The 27421-nt window shown below is 33.7% G+C and overlaps 3 protein-coding genes and 1 pseudogene across 3 annotated transcripts; 2 read left to right on the forward strand and 2 right to left on the reverse strand.

Annotated features, from left to right (window-relative positions):
- LOC104731585 (E3 ubiquitin-protein ligase BOI-like) lies at positions 3988-5193 on the forward strand. The gene is made up of 2 exons (XM_010451005.2): positions 3988-4126; positions 4227-5193. The coding sequence occupies exons 1-2, from the start codon at positions 4071-4073 to the stop codon at positions 5083-5085; spliced, it is 915 nt and encodes a 304-aa protein (XP_010449307.1). The 5' UTR covers positions 3988-4070; the 3' UTR covers positions 5086-5193.
- LOC104731586 (fe(2+) transport protein 1-like) lies at positions 14492-16018 on the reverse strand. The gene is made up of 3 exons (XM_010451006.2): positions 15437-16018; positions 15177-15326; positions 14492-15090 (listed from the first exon to the last, which is right to left on the reverse strand). Exons 1-3 carry the CDS (start codon positions 16016-16018, stop codon positions 14785-14787), a joined length of 1038 nt encoding a protein of 345 aa, XP_010449308.1. The 3' UTR covers positions 14492-14784.
- LOC104731587 (fe(2+) transport protein 2-like) lies at positions 18776-20318 on the reverse strand. The gene is made up of 3 exons (XM_010451008.2): positions 19691-20318; positions 19426-19575; positions 18776-19303 (listed from the first exon to the last, which is right to left on the reverse strand). The coding sequence occupies exons 1-3, from the start codon at positions 20294-20296 to the stop codon at positions 18998-19000; spliced, it is 1062 nt and encodes a 353-aa protein (XP_010449310.1). The 5' UTR covers positions 20297-20318; the 3' UTR covers positions 18776-18997.
- On the forward strand, positions 22605-23501 carry LOC104731588 (annotated as a pseudogene).

Here is a 27421-nt window from a genome sequence, read left to right on the forward strand (position 1 = left end):
AAAAATCTGCTGCTTAATAACAGATTTATTATATATGAATACAATGATAACAGTTTTGTTTTTTGTTGATATAGTGACAGCAGATTTGTTATCTGTAATGACAAATCTATTATTTCGCGTTTGATAACAGATTTTTTATAACAGATTTTTTACAGAGTAATGACAGATTTATTAGTGCCTTTGGTGACAGATTTATTTTAAGTTAAGCGACAGACTTTTGTAGCAGTTGCCATATGTGGCGAGAATCTAGGGTTTACCCTTTTTTCTCTTCTGTATCGTGCCTCCCCTCCCCTCTTTTCTGTATCGCGAATTTTTTTTCTTTTTTTGGTTCATCTTATCCGGCACAAAAACCCAACAGATTGAGTTTCTTTTGGTGTACCGTAAAACCTCTCCGTCGCCGGTAGTTGTATCAATGTTTCGTGGTAGAGAAATAAAAATAAACGCATGTCGGGTTTGTTTGGTTTGATAAACTCGATTTTTCTCTTTTTATTTTTATTTCCTTTTACAATTTTTTTAATACACCAAATTGGGTTTTTGGTAATTTAAACAGAAATTTGTGTTAATATAGTTTTCCCTAAACGGAGGGTGTCAATCCAGCAATATTTTCTCAAATTTGTGTCATTCTCGTCTATTTTCACTAGACTTTGGGTGTTAAATAATACTAGTAATAACTATTTAGAAGCCAGTCATCCGGTCTTGGATATATAGGATTAGGATTATAAAACTTTACCCATACCTTGGATTTTCACAAGTTAATAAAAAAAATATTAAGATATATAAAGGTATTATATTTGTTGATAAACGTTCATGTGTAGGAAATTATCTTTTGTATGGATATAATGTATTAAAATCACAGATCAAACGGAGTCAGACTAATTAACCCTCATATTTGAATCAAATTAATGAAAGTAATTACAATTGACCCGTGAATAGACCTAATGTGTGTCATCCGTTAAACCCGTGATAGACCGAGCGTGGGTGGATCAATCTGATTGACACCTACTAGTAGTTGGTGCTGATAAGGATGGACCAATTCGAGTTTTCAAAAGTTTACATGTATATGTCGTTCCTTCCACTTTCTTTCCGCATTTTTCCTTGTCTCTTATGTAATATGAATGCAAATATAAATGTCGTTATCTGTTATTAAAGAGAAAGTATACATAACACATAGCATATAAAACAAATAAAACAAAAAAAAATGAAATGGCTTAACTGTAAAAGGGATCGGACAATCTAATATAAGCAGAGAAAATAAGAATTGTTCTATTCTAGTTTTCTTTGGTCTATGAATTAGTTTGTTCGAACGGGTTGAGAACTTTGAAGTTGTCAAAATCATATATCAAATTTGATTACCTAAGGAAAAACTGTTGTCGTTTCTTAATGTCACTATAAACATTTTATATAGTAAAATATTTAATTTCTTATAATTTTGGAAACCTAATTTGGATTTTGGTTCAATATCTCTTAATAACTAAAAAAGAAAAATAGTTGATAAAGATAATTGCGTTACTTATCCTCAACTGAGAGAATCAATGTATATATACATATAGATATATAAGATTAAAATTCAATTCACACTAGTTGTTTAATTTTTTATACTAACAAATATTTTTGTTTCCATCTTGTCACGTTTCCTTCAAAGCATGAACTCGGCCACGTACGTCCACAACCACATCTATCTTGCTCGTTTGTCTAACTTATGATATCAATATATATTAATACAAATCCACATATAGAATATAAATTGAAAATGAATTTGAAAACGTATAATGGGACAAATAAGTCTATTTAAAAATGATAAAAGCTCTGAACAAGGTTCAGCATACTGATGATGTTAGGCGTAGTTGCTGACATTTGAGCAAAAATCGAGAATTATATAGACAGCCGAATATGTCGACAAGATATAAAATACAAATGAAGTTGAGAAAGAAAAAGACAACCGAAGATGTCTTTTTCTACGAGTTGGCTTATCCTCAGCATTGTTCAGTATTATTATGTTAAGGAAAACAATCCATTTTTTTGGTCTTATAATAATTTGTTTTTTTTTAATAATGACATCTGTGGTAAAACAGTTACCACACATAAAATCTAAATATTTATAACTACAGTAATATGTTGTCGATTTAAACAAGATGCATGCGATGTTAAACTGGTAAAGAAAGACTGAACCGACTGGTAAACAGTAACATGATTAGCATATCAGATTAAAAGAAGGTAGATCAAATGGTATAACGAAATTAAGTATTTGTATTTCTACTTATATGTTATCGTTAAACGAATGATATGCTATGTCCTAACATAAGGTTGTCACCATTCACCAATATTTCGACAAATACTCATCGACAAAACATAATATGTATTGATACATAAAAAGCTAGTATGAAAAACATTAGATTCGCATCAAGATAACGTTTAGACAGTGGATATATATTTTAAGTTTTAACAGCAATAATAAAGAGAGAGGACGACGCATGAAAATGAAAAAAAAAAAAAAGGAAAAGTCTTTTTTTGCTTGTGGTCGACCTGTCCCACACCCAATATATCACTCTCACTTATGATAAGACCTACTTGTCCGTACTATATAAACATTATCGAATGATTCCCATTTTTTTTTCTTTTACATTTTGCATTAAAATTCGGAAAACTAATAAATACTATTAACAAATTAAAAGCGACGAGACGACAAGTCAAGAAACAAACAAAATTGGTGGTACCGAAACAATTTATAATCTCTTTTTTATTTGGTTATTGCAAATTTCACGAAGATATGACACAAAAAGGTTCTCTTGGTCCCACTTCGACGTGGCCTCAATCTTTACATCATGACCCCACACGTTTCGCACGTGCAACTTTACCAGTTACCACAAAAAGATTAAGAAACATAATTAGTAACTTGTATTTAGGAAATAGGAGTCATGTTTTGTGCCTCAAAGTATTTAATCGTAGCTAAATGATCCAAAGATAAATTACGGATTTTTTTTTTAAGTATATATGATCAAAGTCTCGGATATGCCACGGTGGAACATGACATGGCAAACATAAAGCAGAGCTTTTGCCACATGTTAGAAAGTAATTTGAGAGCATGGTAAAATTTATCATGGGGATGGTTTAAATTTTAAATATAAGAAAACTGAAAAATGAAGAGAGTTTTGCATGTTTGAAAATCTATGAAATTTAATTACTGTTATCACAAAAAAATAATAAACATTAATAATATTGATATGGTTTGACTAAAGAGATGTTAAATTGGAATTTATCTAAACACAATGCAGTGAACTAACAACATATCTTTTCTTCTTTTCTTTTTAGAGAAAACAGCTTTACAAATGTTTCTTATACAGTTATACAGCTTTGCACATTTTAATTATTTTTATCTTTTGAGTTTTAAAATATACAAGAAAAAAGATGAACCATAATATAAAATCTAATAGCTAATGTTAATATTGTGTCATTAATTAGCCGTGTTAAACCAACATCATGGATGGTTGATTTGTTGTTAATAAAATATACTATATATTGTTATAAATATATTGATAATATAACGGTGCTTTGACTAGTCAAGTTCACTGTTACCTACGTTTATGTGGCTGTTGCTAAGGAAACATACATGAGTGCATCAATTAAAAAGAAAGAAATATGACCAAAAAAAATTTACTTTTTACAGGCCCAATATTGCGAAGTTCAAGAAAGATAGTTGTATATGGTATATTAAAAATAAAAAAGCAATGTATTTTGGCTTTTTCTAAATTACATATTCTATTTAAGCTTATAAATTGTCTTTTTCCAATATTTTAATTTATTAGCATATAATTCAGTAAAACTTTTGAATTTCTAAACATATATGGTAATCATAACCATAAAAATCAATATTTTATTTGACTTGATAATTATTGAAAATAAAAACAATAAATGTGGTATTTATAGGAAAAAAAATTAAAAATATTGACTTTTTCTCTCCCTTAAATAAAAGCCAATCCCATAGATTTCTTCACCAGTCGCCACAACTCCTCCTCCCTCTTCTTTCTCTCTCCCTCTTTGTTTTCAGAATCTCTCGGAGCTTTGTAACAACAATGGCTGTTGAAGCTCATCACTCGAACATTTTCTCTCAGTTAATATCATCAAACAGGTAAATAATCATCTTTATATTCATTTTTCTTCTTGTAAACAAAATTTTCTCTATCATTTTTTTTTCCTTTTAATAATCTTTTTGTGTGTTATATTTGCAGAGATAGTGTTAAGTTCCAACAAAACATGAATCACGGCGAGTTTAATCTCGCCGGCGGAGAAGTTCCGTTAATAACCGGAAACTCTCTCGCCGTTGATCCTTTAGCTGCAAAAGCTAAGTTCAACACTTCTTACAACTTCACTGCTCCTCCAACGTCTACGAAACGCCCGCGAGATTTTCAATACCGTGACTCAGACGCCCAGTTCGCGTCTGCGGTTAAACGGAGGTCGGTAGCGTTTGACTCATCCTCGCCGTTGTCGTTGATAAACGCTGAGTTTGTATCTCAGATCCAAAACCAACAACAAACGGAGATCGATAGGTTCGTAGCGCAGCAAACAGAGAAGCTAAGAATAGAGATTGAAGCTAGGCAACAAACGCAAACGCGGATGTTTGCGTCTGCGGTTCAAAACGCTATAGCCAAGAAACTTAAAGAGAAGGACGAAGAAATCGTACGCATTAGGAACCTTAATTGGGTTTTACAAGAGCGAGTGAAGAGTCTTTACGTTGAAAATCAGATTTGGCGTGATATCGCTCAAACCAACGAAGCAAACGCTAATAATCTTCGGACAAACCTAGACCATGTTCTTGCTCAACTCGAAACGTTTCCAACCGCTTCAGCCGCTGTAGAAGATGATGCGGAATCGAGTTGTGGAAGTTGCGGTGACGGTGGTGGTGGTGAAGCGGTTACAGCGGTTAGTGGCGGTTGTAAACGGTGCGGTGAGAGAGAAGCAAGTGTGTTGGTGTTACCATGTCGTCATTTGTGTTTGTGTACGGTTTGTGGTGGTTCGGCTTTGTTACGAACTTGTCCGGTTTGTGATATGGTCATGAACGCTAGTGTGCATGTTAACATGTCTCCTTGACCATTTTTTTTTTTTCGGTCGTTACAATTTAATTTATTTTGTAGTTATTCTTCCTTAGGATTTAAAGTTGCAAAGAAATAGCAAATTGATTCTTTTCTTTTTGAAGTATATATTGGCTATAAATTAGTTTTTCGTTAATTCTTAATTTCTTACGATCCGTCAATGGAATCCAAAACTGGAATTTGCAACAACAAAAAAATCACTGAATAATTTAAGTCGTAGAAAATATAATTTTGTGAAAAAAAGACTTATAAATGAATTCAAAAGATTCGAAATTTGTTTTGAAAAGTAAATATTCCAGAGTTCTTTTTAAGTTGCACCGTTGTTTGGTTGCTTATTCTCGAAAGTTGATCACATGAGTTTTGAATTATCTAACTCCTTTTTAATGACTTTTAGAATGTCGATATATATTGAAAAAAACTATCTATAGATAATTATAATATTGCAGTTTGGCAGTATCTTTTATCTTTCCAACCCCGCAAAAATAAATGAAACCAGAAGAATCATACTTCGCTATCGAAATTAAGATAAACAATGAAAATGAAAAAGAAATAGTCTGAATTCGATTGCTTCAACGACATTTTCAGTTCATAGTCATTATAGTTGTCGTGTAATAAATATTTCAAATTCGGATCATATCATGTGCAGTGCATGTCTAGACAAAATACAATACCCCCACTAAAATGGGTTTTATTGAAACTATATACTATATTTAATTCTGTAAACGAAATTAGAACGATGAATACGATGTGTGAATTCACGAGTTACGATGATTGCGTCCAAGAAACGTTACTATGTCTCTATCCAATAATTTAGTCTATAATTTCCCTTCGAATTTAGAATACTAAAAATAATTAATTTGGATTGAATGGCACGTACAGAAATAGTGGCCAAAATGAAACTAGTACGACTCTGAGATCATTCGTACAGAAATTATTTAAAGAGAGAGTTGAAATCACATTGTTCCATGTCTTCGTTTCTTCCCCATACTTGCTTTTTTTTTTGGGGCCATGCCCCTACTACATACAAACATAGTTACTTATTTTATTACCCTCACCCAAAGTTCTATGTTAAAGTCACCTATAACCCTATCTTTTAATTTGTTTATACTAGTTTAAACGAGGGGATAAATCTGGCGTTCTAATTTTTAGTGCAAGAACAAATAGTCAGTGATTGTTGCAAAAATATTGTTCATGACTAATTAGAGCTTTATCTATATTTTACTTCTACAAATCATTGGTATATTAGGATAGTAACTTTTCTTTTTCTCTTCTCAATGTGAAAAAATCTCTAATTGTTTTAGATGAATAAAAAAAGATCAAGGTGGTTATTATTTGTGGAGACTATTACAATTTATAAAGCTTTTCCAAAGTTTGATGATTTATAAAATTTAAATGAAATACCTAGAACTTTAACACTATTTTAAATGATAATTATCGTTTAATTTAGAATAATATTAACCATACAACCCAAAAATAGAATTATGAACGTCACACTTGTTTTTTTGGGATATATAAACATAAAAATCATATTTTATACAATTTCTCTGCATTTAAAATTATCACTAAACATTTAACAAATATAATTCTACTTTTGCAGATTTTTGAGCACAATCGACTCTACTTCCCGGAAAAGGATTGGCAAAAATCATAGCTATATGCGAGTAATATATAAATATTAAACAGAAAAAAAAAACATAAATCAGAAGATCTGATTATCCAATTAATACACAAAACAAAATTCACTAAGTTAAATGATTCTGTAAAAAGGCCGACTTCTCAAATGGGCTGTCCTAATTTTTCCAATCACCATCTATTATGCTTTAGATTTCTTAATTATTGGTACTCTAGATTTGAGAGATGGAAAAAAACATCACACGGCAAGATTACCTTGAGAAGAAAAAGGAACATAAAAATACCATGAGTCGTGTGACCAATTCCCACTCCAAATCTACCAAAGAGGTGTGTTGTATATAGTTTGATTGATGCATAAGAGAAACTCCAACCATAAAACACCAAAATTACCAAATTTTGACATTATTTAGTATTTTGGTATCTCAACTTTTTTTCCATCACCAACCACAACAGCAAAAGTTTTTGATTTACGATTCTCTGTTTTTAAAAAAATAGTTTGATAAACATTAATTTTGTAATGTTATGGTTTCACTATATTACTTAACTTTAATAAGAATTTTATAATTTAATTAATTTGGTAGTCGTTTTTTCAAAAAAGATATGAATTATTTTTTCATATTATATTAATTATAGTTTACAGTTCATATTTTTAAATTCAATAAGATAGTTTTATAAATCTTGGTTATTTATTTGTCTTATAGCGGACAAAACAACAATTTAAATTTATTTTTAAATTTAAAATAAAAATAAAATAATAGTTCTTTTTAAGCGTTTCATGAACCATATTATTCTAAATATAGTGTAACACAGTTCATAAAACACAAAAAAAAAAATTATAGTATAATGTATATGTTTTACCTTTTGGTTGAAGTATATTTGCACTATATTTGATATTATACCGTTAGCGTTGGAGTTGCGCAAGAACAACTAGAATGACAAGAGGAAGAAATCATCCAACCATTCTTTTTTTTGCATCCAACCATTGTCACAACCACGCAAATCTTTTTTTTTTTTATCAAACAAATCCCATTTCATTAAGCTAATGTCTAGTGACAATAGCTCACTTCTATGGTGAATCTTTACAACGGTCAACACATTTACATGGAAAAATATCAAAGCAAATATTAATAGGTTTCTAGCGAACCACATCATTCCAAAATGACAAAAAAGATACAAACATAAAATACAATAACATAAGCTAATACTAAGAAGATAGAAAGACATACAAGCCACATAGATAGGGATAGTCCACATGAGACGGCGAAAGGCTGTTCAAGAATGAATCACCGGTCGCAAAACGACAAATTGCCAGAATGGAATGTAAAGATTCCGACGGGTTTTTAAAAACCTAACTCACACTAATGACGAATCACAAAGCGGATAGTCCACGCAAATCTTTTTGTATAGCATAGAATAGAATATCAAAGATTTAAATCTTGAAAGTTTTTTTTTTTGTTGAAGGACAGATTTAAATAGTTTTGAGAGGATCCGTATTACAAAGCACACGACAATAACATATCAAAAGAGAATCAGGTAAAACCAGACTAACCAGTACCCAAGATGATCGCATACTTTCGGTAAATTGTGAAATTACTTTCGTAGCCATGGAGTTAATGGCTAGAGTGACTAGACCCGTAGCATTGCTATGGATCAGTTGAACTGAAATGTGTTGATTTACGGTTTTATATTCAAGAGATTAAAACGAAAATTAGTAGTGGCACAAGTTTTTCTCTAGCTAATTTATGGCTACTTTATCGGGTCTAGCACTCTATCCACTGATTCCATGGCCACGAGCCTTTAAATATTCTGATATGTTTACACAAATTGTACCTTTGTTATAACAATTGGCACTACTTTGCCTAAATTACACTGAAGACAGATAAGAGAATCTGAAGACAAGACAAGTAAAGTGAGTGGTCATATTCTTCCAAAATCGTTGGTTTTCCTCTTCCTTGGCCCTTCCTCACGCTCCATTATTTTTTGCAAAATAAATTTTGAAAAGAATATTGATATTTAACGAAAGTCCTACTTTTTGTAGTACAAGCTTTCAACAGTTTTGTTTTTCCTCTCGAAATCGATAGAACTTTGGAAATAAAATTATAGAACTCTGGTAAGATATGTTAATTTTGGCAGTATTGTCTTTTCTTTTTTTGGTTGTATGCTAATTTGGCAGTGCGCTATATATAATTATTATTACATGACATTCGAACTCTCGTGAGAGCTTTGAAAACTGAAGCCAAGCACCTAACGTGTGTTTCCAACCGCCCAAAAGATGTATGAATAAAAAAGAATCATATAACTTCATCCGACTAAAAATATTGCATAGTCATTATCGTTTGTAGAAGCACGTAACAGAACACAAGTGCTTAATAAGAATATTTCTCTTCTTAATCTTAAGGAAAATATATCTCAAAACCTTAAGTCTTAAAAGCTCATCAGTTATGCCACAAGCTAGCATCTCCTTATATAGAAAACACAAGACCAAAACCCAATTGGATAACTCCCAAATAAATATTTAGATCCTCCTAAATATAATTGATCTTATCCTATGTATATTCAGATTTCTCCTAAATATACATGGCCTTATCTCCTAATTAAATCAAGCTTACAACAACATTCTCCCCTCTAAGCTTGATTTCATCTTCACTCACTTCAACCACTCCCATTAGAGTCCTCATCTCCTTAAACTTCATTCTCCCAAGTGCTTTAGTCAAGATATCAGCCTTCTGCTCCTTCCCAGGAACATGCTCAACACTCACTTGCTCTTTCTCAACACACTCTCGGATAAAGTGAAATCGAGTGTGAATATGCTTGGAGCGACCATGAAATACAGGGTTCTTAGTAAGTGCAATTGTCGACATGTTATCAACCCGAATAATCACTTTCTCGCTGTCTCCACCAGTCACCTCTACAAGAAGCTCTTGTAACCATATTGCTTGCTTGACAGTTTCAGTAGCAGCCATGAATTCAGCCTCACAAGAAGATAGAGCTACAATCTCTTGTTTTTGTGAACACCAAGTAATTGGCGAATCTCCAAGGTAGAACAAGTGTCCTGTGGTGCTCTTTCCATCATCCAAGTCCACACTATAGGAGCTATCACCGTAACCCACAAAGCTGACTTTATTCGTGCGATTGTAGAAGAGACCAAACGAACATGTTCCACGAATATATCTTAGTACCTACTTCATGCTTGTTCCGTGAGATTCCATTGGTTCCTGCATATATTTGCTTAGAATGCCAACACTGTAAGCAAGGTCTGGACGCGTATGTAGTAAGTAACGGAGACATCCTATATTTCTGCGATATTCCTGTCCTTCAACTACTCGTTCACCTTGTGACTTAGACAGCTTCAGATTCATGTCCATAGGACCTTGAGTGGGATTGCATTTACTCATTCCAGCTTCCTCCAAGATTTTAAGTGCATACCTCTCTTGTTTCAGACTGATTCCTGTTTCAAGCTGCCGCACCTCAAGTCCAAGATAGTATGTGAGTAATCCAAGATCACTCATTTCAAACTTTGCCGCCATCTTCAGCTTAAACTCACGAATTGAAGAAAAAGAAGAACCAGTAACAAGTAGGTCATCAACATATACCGCCACAATAAGAAGCTCTCCTCCTTCATTGTTAAAGTAAGAGACGGTTCCTTAGAGCACCGATGAAATTTCATATCCTTGAGAGTTATATGCAGCTTAATATTCCAGTCTTTAGGAGCTTGCTTCAAACCATAGAGGGCTTTGTGTAGCTTATACACCTTACTCTCAGTTCCTTTGATTATAAAACCATCCGGTTGTGTGACAAACACCTCCTCCTTAAGTTCCCCATTCAGAAAAGCAGTCTTAACGTCCAACTGGTGTATCTCCCAACCATATGAAGCTGAGAGACTTATAATGAATCTAATTGTCTCCATCCTCGCAACAGGTGCGAAAACCTCATCATAATCAACCCCGTAACGTTGAACATACCCCTTAGCAACCAACCTCGCCTTGTGTTTGTTTATACTGCCATCCGAGTTCCTCTTCACCTTGAATACCCATTTTAACCCAATAGGCTTAATTCCAGCAGGTTGATCAACCAAGTCCCAAGTCTTGTTCCTCTCGATCGAAGCCAATTCATCTTTACATGCCTTTATCCATACCTCTGATTTTGATGCCTCGAAGAAATCACAAGGTTCTTCATTAATAGACAGCAACAGACGCTCCAGCTCTTCATCTTGAGTAACATAGTCAGCAAGATATCTTGGTTTGGTACGAACCCTGACAGGTCTCCTTACCGTTGATTGCTCATTATCATCCTCGTTCTCCAACTCACTACTCTCCTCTCTATAATCAACACCATCGTTTGACTCTGTCTCTGCATTTTTCAGGCCACCAATCTCTGGTTCTGCTGCTTGTTCAATCGACCGAACACCTCTGTTTCCAAAATCTCCAATGAATATAGAGAACTCTGTAGAGTCGTCTTGTTCTATCTCTGTCTTATTCCAATCCCATCCTCTGGCTTCGTCAAAACGACGACTTACCACAATTCGCTTACTGGAGGGATCAAGCAAACGATAGGCCTTCGAGCCAGGCTCAGTGCCCAGATGAACTAAAATTCTTGACCTATCATCCAGCTTTTTTCTCCCTATGCTCTCTGTTTTGGCGAACGCAATACAGCCAAACGTCCTTAAGTGATTCAGATTTGGTTTTGATCCTTTCAGCATCTCATATGGAGTCTTCTCACCAAGAGACCTGGTTGCAACCCTGTTAATCAAATACGTCGAGTGCCTGACAGCTTCACCCCACAAATAATTTGGTAGCTCCATGTGTTTTAAGATGCTCCTTGACATCTCCATAAGTGTCCTGTTTCTCCTCTCTACTACTCTGTTTTGTTGAGGAGAGTATGGAGCTGTCAATTGTCTCGTTATCCCAGACTTCTCACAGTAAGAGTTGAAATCAGCAGATGTGAACTCACCACCTCTATCAGTTCTGAAAAACTTCATCGCACACCCTGTTTCTTGTTCAGTGAGCGACTTGAATTTCTTGAATTTGTCGAGTGCTTCGCCTTTTTCTCTCAATAGAACTGTCCACATGTAGCGAGAAAAGTCATCTACAATAACAAAGACATACTTCTTTTGAACTGGTGTTGTCGGTGTAATGGAACCACAGAGATCACCGTGTATTAACTCGAGAGGTAGTGTAGCTCTAAACATGGTTTCTCGAGGAAAAGAATCCCTTGTTTGTTTTCCAAACAGACAAGACACACAAGTTTGTCTCTCAACTTGGATATTCGGTATACCCGTTACCAAATCCTTATTGATCATTAACCTCATTGCGTCGGTGTTGACATGACCAAGTCGTGCGTGCCAAGTTGCAGATTGGTTCGAGGAAACTAATTGCAGACATTGAATCGTTTCCACCTCCAACATGACCTTGTACAAACGATTATTGGACCTTACTGTTGTCACAAGTAACTTACCAAACTTGTCGTAGAGCATCAACTTGTCCTCTGCCATTCATACTTCACACCCAGCCTCAGTAGCTTGACCTAAACTCACAATGTTACTCTTCAAATCTGGTATATAGTAGACATTGTGCAGTACCTTCTTCTCACCATTATCAAACACAAATCGAATAGAGCCTTTTCCTTTGATGTCGACACGAGAGTCATCCCCAATCGAACCTTACCCGTTACTTTGTCACATAACTCGTGAAAGAAACTCCTAACTCCACTCATATGGTTACTTGCTCCATTATCTAAGTACCATATGTTATTAGTGTCCATGCTGCTCTCAAAATTGCTTGGCTTCACTTTATCTTCTTGAAGATACACTACTTCATTCATCATGAGCTCATCTGCTGTATGTGTATCCTCATCCTTTTTCTCCACTGTTTCTTGAAGTTTGAGCAGTCTATCAGGGCAGTCAGAGGCATAATGACCCTGTTTGTCACATCTGAAACAAGTAATATGTGACAAGTCATGTTCTTTGTCTCGTTGCTGAAAGCCAAACCTACCACGACCTCCTCGTCCTCTTCCTCTATAGTTCCTGAACTGATTTGAGTTAGCAAACATAAGTTTGCTCTGATCCTCATCTTGTTCTGTCTCTTCCTCATTAATTCTTTCTTCGTAAGCCTTCAGACGACTTACAATATGCTCGAAGCTTGTCTTATTCAAATCGAGTACCTGCTCGAGAGAAGCTACTATACAAATAAACTTCTTCCAAGGGAGGCTAGACAAAAACTTCTTGACAATCATAGGTGTTGCGAACTCGTTTCCCAACGCTGCATACTTTGTCGAGATTGCAGACAACCTCTCCACGAACTCATCGATTTTCTTAGTCTCTTTCATCCTCAAGCGATCAAATTCAGACATTAAGGTCTGTAGTCTCGCCTCCTTGACCATGTCTGCTCCTATATGTCTCGACTTTATAGCTTCCCACATGTCTCTTGCACTTTCTAGAGCTCCAATCTGAAGGGTAAGAGCCTTGGGGATGGACTGTATGATGAGAGCAATTGCCAAATCATTTTTGGTCTCATCAATGTTTCCTCTTTCAATTACCTCCCATGATTTGTGAACCCTTAATAGGATCCTCATCTTCATAGACCATACTGTGTAGTTGGTCGAGTTCAACATGGGGCACTTGATGGAGGACGATCCTCCCTCTGATGATGATCCTTCTGTTGATATCAATGATTTCTCGCTTGTTGATGAACTCGTCTTTTCATCTTTGCTTATCGCCAAACTTTTATATCTTCTCCTCCTTCTATCAAAGGTTTTCCATCTTCTCCTGCCATTGCTTGAAGCTCTGATACCACGTGTAGAAGCAAGTAACAGAACACAAGTGCTTAATAAGAATATCTCTCTTATTAATCTTAAGGAAAATATATCTCAAAACCTTAAGTCTCAAAAGCTCATCAGTTATGCCACAAGCTAGCATCTCCTTATATAGAAAACACAAGACCAAAACCCAATTGGATAACTCCCAAATAAATATTTAGATCCTCCTAAATATAATTGACCTTATCCTATATATATTCAGATTTCTCCTAAATATACATTGTCTTATCTCCTAATTAAATCAAGCTTACAACAACATCGTTGTCGTGCAAATAAATATCTCAAGTTTGGATCATATCATGTGCGTTGCATGTATAGACAAAAGAAATAAACCTCATAAAAATTGGATTAAAATTAATAATGCTTCAATTCAAGTGAAGCACAGTATTCAGATTCAGTTTTAATACTATGGTTGTAGTACACACCAGTTAATAAACTTCAAAAAATGGGCTGATGGACATATGTTATCCAAGTAAACTAGAAGTTTTGCAAACCGACTGAATCTGAATTTCTATCTGGTTATTGTTTGTTTGAACTTTGACTTTAACTTTTTTCTCTTTTTAAAAAATAATAATTAAACAACTTGATTTCTAGATAAACCATATTCGGTCTTACCATAAAATCCACATTTTCTTTTATTTATATGAATACTAGGATGTATTATTTAACGCATTGGTTCAACTGGTAGATATATTGATTCATTCAACTGAACCGTAAATTCGAAAATCAACTTGCAGAATCAACAGCTAGCTAGTAGTACTGCAATACATGATAAATTTGATAATTAAAGCAGTATGGTGGGCAATGCAAGTGATTGACAATGGACCAATCAATACCTAGTAGTAAACATAGAAACTTATACTGAAATTATGATTAGTGTTCCAAGTATTGGCATGCAGCTTTACCGAATATAGATTACATAGCAAAAAATATATGTTAATTTCTTTAAAATACTTATCTTGCAAACAACAAAAGTTTTATTTATTTATATGAGATACGAAAACATTACACGATCGATATGAACTATATATTATCTTGACAAAAAACTATGAATCGCGGGACCTATCACATTTAAATATCTACCAAAAGACATGTTCCTTAAAGTGTGATAGATCCACGCAATGACACAAGTCTTTTGTAAGGGGGAGAAAAGAAAAAAAACCGATAGAGAATCGAGACATAAACCTAAAACGGTTTTTAGCTCGACAATGAAATCCACATGATTCCAATTCCAAAATATCCGAAGAATTTGTTAAGCCCATTTGGCGATTACAGACATTCCACCGCACCCGAGAAGAGCCGCGACTAAACACTTGACCTGCATTTTGATGCTACCTTGAAGCTTAGGTCCCATGAACTCAGCAGCTAGAAGATCGACAAGCGCCATGTAAATCAGCAATCCAGCGGAGCATGCATTGAGAAGTCCAACCGTGATCAAAGCTTTTGGACTATTATCTCGGTAAATCGTTGATAGAGCGATCCCTAATGCTATTCCGAATGGTGTTGTCACCGCGAAAAAGAATGCCATAAGAAACTTTTTCATATTCGTGTACTCAGCCTGAAATGATATTTTAACATAAGATGTTTTGTATATATTAACATTTGAAGACGAAAAGAAATATTTTCATTTATATTTCTATTAACCTGGAGGATGCAACCGCCAAGACCCATGCCTTCGAACATTTGATGGAAGCAAAGAGCTGCAATGAGTCCTTTAATGGTGCAAGTGTCACTAGTTGCTCCTAGAGATAGTCCGATGACCACCGAGTGAACTATGATCCCAAGTTCCAACACCTATATATATCCATAAAATTAAATAAAATGATATTTGGTTATATGTCATTTAAAGTGATAAAGTATATTAATATCCGGTTCATGAAATTTCCATAGATATATGTACTAACCATGGCAATGACCCGGAATCGCAAGAGTTGTGCATTCGCGGAATCATCTTCTTTTACTGGTAAGGTGACATCATTTGCGGGACCGTGGCCATGGCCATGGGGAACGATCCCAACTGAGTGCTTGCTTGTGTAGAGGCTCGTGGCCATGGAGTCAATGGCTAGAGTGATTAGACCGGACAACATAGCGAGAAACCCGGAGAAAGGAAATTTATGCCACGGGTTCTCTTCCAGACATATAGATGACAACATTTCGAAAGAATCAGGCAAAACATGCATAAAACCGGTTCCTAGAATGATCCCGGAGGCGAAACACTTAACGATAGTGAAGATGTTTCCGTCTGGTTGGAGGAACGAAACGTTACGGCTAAAGAGAGGAGCTCCGACACCAATCATGCTTGCAACGAGGATAGCGGCGATTGCTATGATTTTGAGAGGCAAAGCTTTAGCTTTGTTGACGCACGGGTTCGCTGACTCGCTTCCGCATTCTTCCGGCGCCGTTGAAGTTGCTGGAGAGATTGCGAAAGAGACAAAGATGAGTACGAGGAAGATTGTTTTCATGGTTAGTGTTGAAGTTGAAGCCATTTCTGTTTCCTCTTTTTCCCTTTTTTCTTGTTCCTTTGGAGTTTTGTGTGTTTAGATTGTTTAATGCTTGTGTCTTTGGACTTACTAGATGAGCCAGTTTATATAGTAATGTGTGCCGGTTGTTTGCATGCCATTTATCATCGATGACGAAAGAGAAGTAGTAATTGATTTACTCGTTTGTTTCCGGTGTGAAACGAGAAAATAAAGTAAATAATAGTTCAAAAATAGTAATGAGAGAATTATATATGAAAATCACCTAGATTTTTTAATTAAATCACCTAATTCGTTGGACTTTTGAGATTTATATAAGCAACCTTTGATAAGTTATTTAAATATATTTTTCTTGCATTTGGTAGTTTGGAGTTCTGGCTTTAGCGGATGAGTACACGTGCATGGAATTGTTCACTGCCCTGATGGAACCATATTCTCAATTATTCGGTTTCCTTATATTTATTTTGTTTGCACATATAGTTTATATTTTGGGTACATATCAATAATAACCAATTGCTCTCCAACTGATCATATATTCTTAAAGTTAGTCAACCCTCGAAATGTCTTAATTTTGTATTACATTATATTGTAACAATCACTATATATTATTTCTTCTATAAAAAATATATGACTAAATGAAATTTTGTATATTTTTAAAAGAATCCATGGTATGTTTTTAGTTTTTATTTCAGTATATATATTTAAAACAACGTTCATTTAACAAATTTTGATGGAAACTCAGTTTCATCATGTTAATTATCTCCGAGTTTTCAGAATATAAATATAGTTACGTAAACATTCGAGTTTTTAGATTTGAAAAAAGGCTATATATATATATATATATTTCGAACATTTATATTATCGTTTAAATGCATTCCTCATGCCGTTTGCCGAGCGGTCGCGAAGTCAACCCCATGCGTCTTCTATAATTCTGCATTAGGTCAACTTTCACAAACGTTTACTTTAATCTTGTACACTATTTTAGTTTAAGCTCTAGCGTTAGGTTAATACTTTATAAGATTGCTACGAGCACAACATCACACGTGACGAGCTCGTGCTCGGTGTATGGTTGCAATCCAGTCACCAAAAACACTACATATCGTACATATGTCATTATCAATTAATATAGTTACTTCTATGTGTCTATCTATATATGAATAACCATATAACTGATATAAGTGATTTGTCAGCTGTCAAAACAAAAAAAGGTGGTCTTTCATTTTTAGAATTGAATTTCTTCATGGGTTAATAAGCATCAAAACAATTTAAGTTTTTGGGAAAGGGTAATTAATGACAAATCGAATTTCATGAAGTGGGGTATACAGGATATGTTTTATGTCAATCAATGTTTTCATGTATTAATACGAATTCTTTTTTATTTTCGTGTCGTTCCGAAAGAATCTACTTTTGCATTGTTATATAGAAGAAGGAATAATTAATCAGATTGTTTGTCATGAAAGTAATCATCATCAGAATAAAACATAATACTAGTTGACAAAGAAAAATCATAGAAAAAGATAATTCTTTACATTATCCAGTATATTCAATACTGTCCATGCCGAGTATGTACCCAATATTCCACGGCATGCCTCATAACTTAGTCAACTTCGGTTAGAACACATTTTTATTCTATTTTTTAAAGAATGAATAATAAATATGCATCAAATTTGATTTACAGTACTGTATTATTAATTTGTGTGATTTAGTTCCCACGTTTTCATATGGTTTGGTCGAGCACGAAACAAAAACGTGCCAAACGCATACTCCACCGACGTGACAAAATGGTTATGTGTCGATTCGTAAACTTTCAAAACCAGAGATTGAAAGTGTGTATGATTTGACAACCACAATGCTAAAACTACATTAATTAAGCCTCATTAGATATGCTTCAACTATTTTTATTGATTTAATTATACTCTTAAGCTGATAAATTTAAATCTTGTAAGGAAACAGTTCAAATTGTTTCAAGAGATTCAAAATTTACAAGTACTGTATTTGATATGACTAGTTGTATGGAATCAAACCTGTATGAATTTTTTAAAAACAAATTAAGTCCGTAACTGTATACCGTTCGTTCCAGCGGAAAACATGAGCTGGAATGAAATTGGGGATCCCTGCAAATCTATGTGCTTTTTAGTTTGAGCAATTCAATACCTACAAATTTATGTTTTTCTTTTTTTAGTACTTGTTATTATTGGTTTAATTATTTTAATGTACTTTTAGATACAATATCGGGTTCTTATTGTTATTTGTCACGAAATATACTTTTTGGTACTTGTTGTTTAAATCTTTAACCATTTTAAGATAGAGTAATTTATGAAAAAAAAAAGATTATAGTAACTTAAAATTGCCATATTCGTGTAACTATAGTTTTTTTTTGTTTTTAACAAAAAAAAACTATAGTTACACGAATATGGCAATTTTAAGTTACTATAATCTTTTTCCTCTTTTATAGTTTCAGACCTATTTTTTTCCTCTTTTATAACTAGCATGGACTATCAACAAATCTCAATAACTAATTACATGTCATTTCAAAGAAGAAAGTAAACATCACATTCTTTCTAGTTTTTTTTAGTTGTCATTCTAGAGTTAAAATTTTGTTTTTCAATACTTGTCGTTTTAGGTTTCCAATGCATATGTTTGTTGAAAATATCAATTTTATTCCAACTATTTTAATGATTTGACCAATAAAAAAAATTAGAAAATGTATTAAAGAAATTATATAATAGAACATGGATTTATTTTATTAATTTGTGTGCAAAGCTCTAGACCGACAAATAACAAAAATCGGAGGGAGTAATAATTTTACATTGTCATAAATAAAGAATATTTCAAACTCTTACAATGCCATATTGCAATGTGAATATATCTCAGAATACAAATTAAAATAATGAATCAAACTTTAAAGAACCCTCAATTAATGTACAAAGGTCAAACTTAGAAAGTAACAACAAATTAAATAATTTATTAATTGTGTTGAAAGAGTGTCTAAGCCCACAAGGCAACGACCGACATTACTGCGCAGCCGAGCAAAGCCGCCACGAAGCACTTGATCTGGAGTTTGACGCTGCCTTGGAGCATTGATCCCATGAACTCTGTAGCTAGAAGGTCGACGAGGGCCATATATATGAGCATTCCGGCCGAACAAGCATTTAACAGTCCAATCGTAACTAATGCGGTTGGACTGTTATCTCTATAGATATTCGACAATGCGATTCCAAGAAAGATACCAAAAGGTGTTGTTCCAGCGAAAAGTAATGCCATCATGACCTTCTTCACATTTGTAAAATCTGCCTGTTTCACATAAATATATACATACAAACGTAAATTTTTAATTGATATAAACTATATACTATATAATAAGTGTATGTGGTTCACAAGATATATATTTTTAAATAATAAATGTATATATGTACCTGAAGGATGCAGCCACCGAGACCCATTCCTTCGAACAAGTGATGGAAGCACAGAGCTATGATGAGTCCTTTAATGGTACATGCATCATTAGTTGCTCCAAGAGATAGTCCAATTACCACCGAATGAAATAAAATCCCAAGCTCCAATACCTATTCATAAACTTCAAGTTAGCTTAAAGATGGAAATATAAATCAGTGTATGATTTGAATTAAAATACTAAATTGAATTCAAAACCGTTTAATCTTATTTTGGAAATGTACTAACCATGGCAATGACACGGTACCGCAAAAGTTGTCCATCATCTTTAGTTCCTAGCACTACACCATGACCGTGACTGTGGTTGTGACCTACAATGTGAATTGCCTTCTCTTGATCAATGTCATACTCGTCAGGCACGGGTCCAACTGTGTCCTTACCAGTATAAAGGCTGGTGGTAATAGAGTCAATGGCTAGAGTGACTAGACCGGACAACATAGCGACAAACCCCGCGAAAGGGAACCTATGCCACGGATAATCGCTAAGACATTCCGATGACAACATCTCGAAAGAGTCAGGCAAGACATGCATGAAACCGGTTCCAAGGATGATTCCGGAAGAAAAACATTTTACAATCATGAAACCGTTGCCATCGGGACGGAGGAACGAAATGTAACGGCTGAAAAGAGGTGACGATACGCCTATCAAGCTTGTCGTAAGGATGGCTACAATGGCTACGATTTTGAGTGGGAATGCCTTAGCTTTATCGACGCACGGATTGTCCGAGCCGCTGCCGCAACCTTCCGGGGAGGTTGAGATCGCTGGAGAAACGGTGAAGGTGAACAGGATTAGGAGAATGTAGACGAGCTTCATGACTAGTTTGGTAGTAGACATTAGTATATAAGATTAATTATTATATAATAATGTATGATGTGTGATGAGATCAATGTTTTTGTGTTTGGTTTGGGTTATATAGAAGATTTGCCGGCTTTGTCTCGGTGCTGATTTGGAAGGTCAATTCATAAACTAATTGACTAAATCAATAAAAAAAAGATTGCACTAGAGAATCGGAATCCTGATTGTGTATGTATGTACATTATCAGATAGAAAAGTTTCGAATTGTATTATCTTATCTTTGTTTAATCATTGGGTGGACCGGTGGAAGAAGCCTGGAAGGTGCGGATCATGCCAAACAAATGAACGATACATGACGTTTCGTATTATTTTACTGTAAAAGAAAACAAATCGAACTAGCTTTGAAATGCATTGGTTCATCATTTGTCGCTAATTCCTACTACAAAATTTGTTTATGGTTTTTGTTATTACTAAATTAGGAATCGATAATCTATATATATAAAATTATCTTTACTCAGTCTTGGTGCGCCACCTCAGCATCTCCTCTCAAAATTTTAGGTTTTTCGGATTGGACTTAGCCTAAAATTTTTCAAAGATAATTCAGGCCCAGTTGTTTTACTATCTTATCAATTAAACCTATGAATGTCTCTCCTCCACGCTGTCACGACGCTCCATCTCCACCGGTTGCTCTTCTCTTTAACTCTCGATCCATGCCGTTTCACCATCTGATGCGAATTCAATTCTTCCAGTCTTCTATACTTTCACTTATCGTTTCATGTCTTCCAACACAATTTTTTTTGGAGATTTCAATCGGCTCTCTGTTTAACTTTGGATTTTTGATTGGGGAGGGGATTAATTTTTTTGTTTTGTTTCATGATCCATGCATGGGGAATGAGTAAGAGAATCTATGTGTTGGTTGTTGAAATCAGCAGATTGAATCAAAGTATTCCATTTCGTGAGTTTCATCAAAGTATCTACATTAATTCGCGGAAACCAATACCAACGATGAGTCGTACTATAGTGGTGGTGGACTTCTCAGACCTTCAAATCTTAGGTAACTTTTTTTAATTCTCCTTTCTTTTTAATTCCTCTATAGTGTTTTCTCATTTGCGTTGTGTTGGGCGACATTGATTTTATGTGATTCTCTAGATCAGCTCTTGGCTGCCGCCATTGATGCCACTAAAAAAGCTGGACAGGTCTCTCTCTCTTAATCGATGTCCTTAGGTTTTGGTCGATCTTCTGCGTAATTCTGATTTAATTTGGCTTATTTTGTTTCATTCTGCAGGTCATTCGTAAAGGGTTTTACGAGACCAAACATGTTGAACACAAAGGCCATCTTTATTTTTTATCTTTTCTCTCAAATAATTTAACTTCATTGCAAGATTGCTTCTTGATTTCATCTCAATCATACATAGTGAGAATGACTACTTCTAATCATTGAGAGTGTCAATTTTTTTGTTTTAAGTTCATCTTCTTTGGTTCATGAAATTGTTGTTTTTGGTGGATTTGGTGACAGAGACCGATAATGATTTGAAGAATTCGTCTTTAATCCTCTCAAGCAGCTTTTCCCAACCACAAGGTGATTATTCCTTCTCTGTTGAATTCCCCTTTTGTTGTTAGCTCCGCCTTATCATGAGAGTTTGGCTATGGAGGAGAAACTACTGCTGCATTCGGTGTGACAGAACAAACTGATGAACAAACTTGGATTGTTTGTCCTCTTGATGGAACAACTAATTTCGTTCACGGGTAACATATATATTTAGATACGTTTTTGCCTAATTTCCATTTGAATGAATGTGTGTGTTTTGATTATGCAGAAACTCCAAAATTGTTAGCTGACTTACTTTAGGCAATAGAGAATTTAATAAATGTCTATGTTTGTGAGGGTACGGTCTTAGGTAGTTTTCAGCGACTACTTTTACAGTTCTTTGATGTGGCTAATTGAAAAAAGAATCTCATTAGTCAAATCGCCTTCGATAAAACAAGTGCAAAATTCATAAATATATCATATATTATAACATATTTTTTTTTACTATGTTTTACTTATAAACTTTTATAGACGTAATACATGTAGATGAGAAAATGGAAATCGTGGGAGAAAGAGACTCAAACAGTAAAGTATCTAGCAGCAAACGGTGAGATTCGGTATTTTTTACTACTAAACTACATGCAATACATATCACTAATTTCTTATTTGATGAAATTTGTTAAATCATTTTTCTTCTTCTGTAATATAAAGATCCAAATAGGTTTAGAATGACTGGAGATACCACATGGAGATACCACGTTTGCTCAACGACACCTCATTTCTTGGACTGAAACATCGTTTCAACTTTAAATTGTAAGTTAGTACATAGTCTCCATATTTTCTAAATCACTTTATTAGTGAGCATATGTCTCAAATACAAAGATTAGTAATTACTATCTCTTTTTCTTTTATTAGAAATGTTTCTTCAGTCAATTTTTCAACTCGGTGGTGAAAATTGATTAATCATAGAGTAGAAGAGTTCATTTTCATCAAGTTATGACTGAGAACCATTTTTATAGCTTTATAACCATGGAGAATAAGAGTTCATTGTCAAAATGCAACCAGTTCACTTCTTTTTCTTTCCCTTTGTTTGGTATGATCAACTCTTTGTCATTTGTCTTTTTAGATGGTTTTTTTTTGCTCAAGCATTTGTCTCCAAGTTCTGGCCTCTTCTTCAGCACCAACAATGTGTTTCTGAGAAGAAGAGCAAAGATCTCGACTTTCAAACTTCGATCAAACGCGAAGATTATGACGATGATGATGATGGTTTTTCAGAGAATATGTAGTGATGGTGATGAAGTGCTTAGGCCTTCTCGCTGATCCATGAAGCGAGGGGCTTCAAACGACACAGTTCAAGGAGCTTTGTAATCTGTTTGAAGAGAAAGTGCCAAGCTTGGAGAAAGTGAAGCAAGAAGACATCAAACAGAGATGGGTTTATCGATGCAATAAATTTGCCAAGAATTTTGACTGCCCTTGGCTTAAAGCAAGGATCTAACGGTAAGCGTTGCAGGAGAATGATCAGATCATTTGATGGAAGTAAAGACAAATCATTTTCTATTAATTTGTGAAATTCATGGAGAACAATCTATTAGTTTATTATCCCTTTTTTCTTCTTACCGTGTATGTTAATATTGTTGTCTCAGAACCTTTTTAAAATTTCTGAACTGTCATCAAAAATTCACCAAAACTAATGAGAATGGAGATAATTGTCACAGACATGAATACTCTGCGAAAACATAGAGGCTAAGCCTAACAAATGCCGTCAAATTTGTTATATTCACACCTATAATCATAATTACGATGTATAATCATAATTATATTTATAAAATACAGACAAAGAATTATGAGCTTATGACTTCGCAATTTCAAATATACACCAAAATATTGACAAAATACCTTAAATGAGTGGCCAACTAATTTTTATGGAAAATACTAATATTATATAATTAAAATTTTATTACTTCAAAGGGTTTATTAATTGACCAAATATATGTTTTGCCGTTGTTTTTTGAAGTAAATTAATTTATTTAGTGAGTACATATAATTTCAGAAACCATAATTCAACTTTGATTAAAGTCCGGTCTATTTTCAGTATTAGGACAAGAAATCGTATATGCTAACTAAAACGGGTAATTCGAGTAATGAAAAAAGTATACTCTAGCATTGAAAATTTTTTTTTTTTTTCTCGCTTGAAAATTAATTTTAAAAACAAATTTGCATTTAATGGGGATTTTCGGATCTTGTAGTTAAGGAAATAAATATTAATTTATATTTAAACACAACATTTTGGTATATTGTGGGAATCAGGAATCAAAGATTTTTCTTTTGACTAACAAACATTAATTAGATATTTTTCAACCATATATTTTGTTGTAGATATGGATAGTTTCAACATTTAAATATAAAATATAAATAGTCCTAAAATAAATATTATAAGTTTTGCAATTAGCAGATTCATATTAAAAAAGAAATACGACAATAACGAATTACTTTGAGACGTTTATTTTTAGAATTTTGTATATCTTTGAAAATAATTTGAAAGTTTTTGAGAATTTCTTACCCAAAATGTTTTAATAAAATATTGTCTATAAGGTAATTATTTCAAAGATAGTTACGGACCACAAATTTTTTTGGCGGTGTGAAATGGACATGACGGGATAGGACGAGACTATATGACATGTAAAGAACTACTTTAAGATGGATATTTTGAGAGTTTTTTAGAATTATGATCTACTAACTATATAAAAATTAAATATTCAAATGAAGATTCTATGTATCTACATTTTTAGCCAAACTTTTTAGAGTTAAACCATTTTTTTATTATTTTGTTAACACCTTTCACATTAAAATATTATATATATTTAAAATGATTATATACAAAACAATTTGTTGTGCCATATCTCACGGGTTAAATGTTACTAACCACTATTTCCTATATAAACAACACAATTATCGATTATCAAATAAATTACTAACTATTCCATACAAAAAAATATTTGAGAATTTTTGAAAATATTTTGAGAGTTTTTGAAAATTATTTTTTTACTAACTAAATATAAATTAAATATTCAAATGGAGACTTCATATATTTTGTGAAGTAACTAGCCATTTTGGAACGGGTACTTTAAAAATTTTGGTATTTTTTAAAAACAGTTAGAGTTTTTTAAAATTGTAATTCTTTTTGGATAATTTCAACTAAATAAATAAAACTTAAGTATTCAAGAAGAATTCTGGTATCCCGTCTAAATTTCTTACATATCTCTATAAAAATATTGTCTAACGAATAATTATTTAAAAGAGAATGAACATAAGACTGAAAAATTCTGATGGATATGGGATGAGAGGAGAGAACGAGAGGAGACGGGATCGGAAATGATAAAACAGGACAGGACTGGAAGAGACGTATTTTCCGTTCCAAAGTAGATACGTCTACGTTATATTCGTGTAATAATCCAAATTAAAACCAAATTGAAATATGATATTTGGATTTCATTCCAATATTGTAGAAATACTTAAAATTATATAGTTATATGAATGTAATACATAATCAATAAAACCCAATCTAGACCCAAAACACCACTACTTTTAAAGGCCTAAACAGATATTTGGGCCCAATCAATGTAAGAAAAAAAAAAGAAACACCCGAATGTAAGTAAATTCAAAACCGTATAAAAAATTACTAACTTACAAACTTTGTAACACAATCACAAAAAAAAAATTAACTAACATTCTCACACATTTCATTTAATACGTATTCAAAAAAAATAAACAAGGAACTACAACCACGTAGAGAAACATACAAAAAACAACCAATCAAACGGATAGCAGGTAATAAAAAAACAATTACATCCACAAACAACTTATACATCAAAATCTACAAATATTCAATTTAAATAACTTAAAAACAAAACGCAATTTTAAAATAAACATAACTAATATAAAATAGAAATGTAAAACTACACTGTAGATTATACTTAATGCAAAAAAAAGCAAGCAAAAAAGGCAAAATCACCATTTTCAAAAAAATAAAAAACAGCAAAAAATAGAAACCAAGATATAAAGAAAATAACAAAACACTTTATAATTATCCACGAAAAAAACATATAGCACACCCTAATCAAACTCAAATTAATCACAACTAACAACTACAACAAACCAACAATTTTAAGTACACAATGTTAACTTTTCATCATAATTATTTAAAAAAACATTAAAAACACACAGAAAATGATCTCAAATTTTGAAAAGTAAACAACACACTAAATTATACTTACTGCAAAACCTATTCTTTAAAAAGAATATCCAACAAACAACATAAGTACCCAAATCAAATACAAAAACAGACATAAAGATGACTTTACATAACAAAAAAATAATATACACAAAAAAAAAAAATCTGAAATACACCTTCATCTAACTTCCGCGCGTAGCGCGGATCAATTGCTAGTCTATATATATAAAGTGTAGTTTACTTACTTTTGGTGATGCCACCTCAGCATATCTATTTATTTCGTAAGCCCATTTCTTGAACAAAGCCCATATTTTTGAACTGAGACATTTGTGTTTATGCCCAGTCTGTTATCTCAATTTTGACACATTATCGAGTAAACCCTTTTTTTTTGGCCGCCGACAATTCGCGACGATACTCCACAGATGACGGCACTGAGGACCTGATGCGTCCCTGCCCTTCTCCATCCTCCACACCCTTTCGCTGTCTTTGCTCTCTTTGATCTCCTTTGTAACGTCTTTCTCTTAGTGTAATTTATCCCCTTCAATGCTCGCTCTTTCAATTCAAGATCCACTACGGTATCTTTAATTCGTGTATCTATATAAAGTCTTCTTTTGCAATGTTATTCTTCATATATTTGTCTTCGTCTCTTTGATTTCTCATTACTAAAATGAATTCCCCTGTAGTTTCATTCGAGAATCTCAAAGCTGGCCGCCTTCACCAACAGATTATCGGAAGGATGCTTCGTCACTGGCCTGCTCGCAATGTCAAAATAGGAGGCCAACTCATGGGCGTCGACTTCCTACTTATTGATGAGAAGGTTGTTTCCATCTTAACTAGACTTTTCAGTTTTTTTCGTTTTTTTACAACTCTATCTAATTTGAAGTTTTTTTTGTAGAGTTGTGTCATCCATGGGTCGATTAATGTGACCCACCTTTCAAAATTCGAGAACTCGCTACGTGATGGAGGAATATATATTGTGTCTGATTTTGAAGTCACAAGAAGCAACTCCCGTTTTAAGCTAACTGATTCCCCCTTTTCAATACGCTTCACACCAAACACTGTTTTTGATCAACCTGACGAGTCTTTTGGTAGCATTCCGGAAGAGTTTTTCAGGTTTCGGACTCATGAGCAATTGGTTTCTCTTGCCAACACCAATACAGATCTTCCAGGTGTGTTTGTTTTTCCCATTGATTCAATATTCCCTGTTTGTATATTTACTGTATCTCTCCCTGTGATAACTTTCGTAATCGACCTCTCATAAGTTGACTTCATGACTGTTTTTGCTCTAACATTAGATGTAATGGGCGAAGTCTGTTCCAGCAAAGTATATTGGAATGGAATGACACAAACGTTGGAGAGGATGTTAGTCCATCTATGTCTTGAAAGGTCAGTTCCCACTGTCTTC

The sequence above is a fragment of the Camelina sativa genome, chromosome 12 (genome assembly GCF_000633955.1).
Source record: "Camelina sativa cultivar DH55 chromosome 12, Cs, whole genome shotgun sequence".
In the NCBI taxonomy this organism is placed as follows: domain Eukaryota; kingdom Viridiplantae; phylum Streptophyta; class Magnoliopsida; order Brassicales; family Brassicaceae; genus Camelina; species Camelina sativa.

Excerpts from the sequence above, each read along its gene's own strand:
- LOC104731587 (XM_010451008.2), bottom strand. The coding sequence starts at position 20,296 with ATGTCTACTACCAAACTAGTCATGAAGCTCGTCTACATTCTCCTAATC. Across the intron at positions 19,576-19,690 it reads GGTACCGTGTCATTGCCATG|GTATTGGAGCTTGGGATTTT; the intron begins GTTAGTACATTT and ends GTTTATGAATAG. Across the intron at positions 19,304-19,425 it reads TCGGTGGCTGCATCCTTCAG|GCAGATTTTACAAATGTGAA; the intron begins GTACATATATAC and ends TATGTGAAACAG.
- LOC104731585 (XM_010451005.2), top strand. The coding sequence starts at position 4,071 with ATGGCTGTTGAAGCTCATCACTCGAACATTTTCTCTCAGTTAATATCA. Across the intron at positions 4,127-4,226 it reads CAGTTAATATCATCAAACAG|AGATAGTGTTAAGTTCCAAC; the intron begins GTAAATAATCAT and ends TTATATTTGCAG.
- LOC104731586 (XM_010451006.2), bottom strand. The coding sequence starts at position 16,018 with ATGGCTTCAACTTCAACACTAACCATGAAAACAATCTTCCTCGTACTC. Across the intron at positions 15,327-15,436 it reads GATTCCGGGTCATTGCCATG|GTGTTGGAACTTGGGATCAT; the intron begins GTTAGTACATAT and ends GGATATATATAG. Across the intron at positions 15,091-15,176 it reads TTGGCGGTTGCATCCTCCAG|GCTGAGTACACGAATATGAA; the intron begins GTTAATAGAAAT and ends ATATCATTTCAG.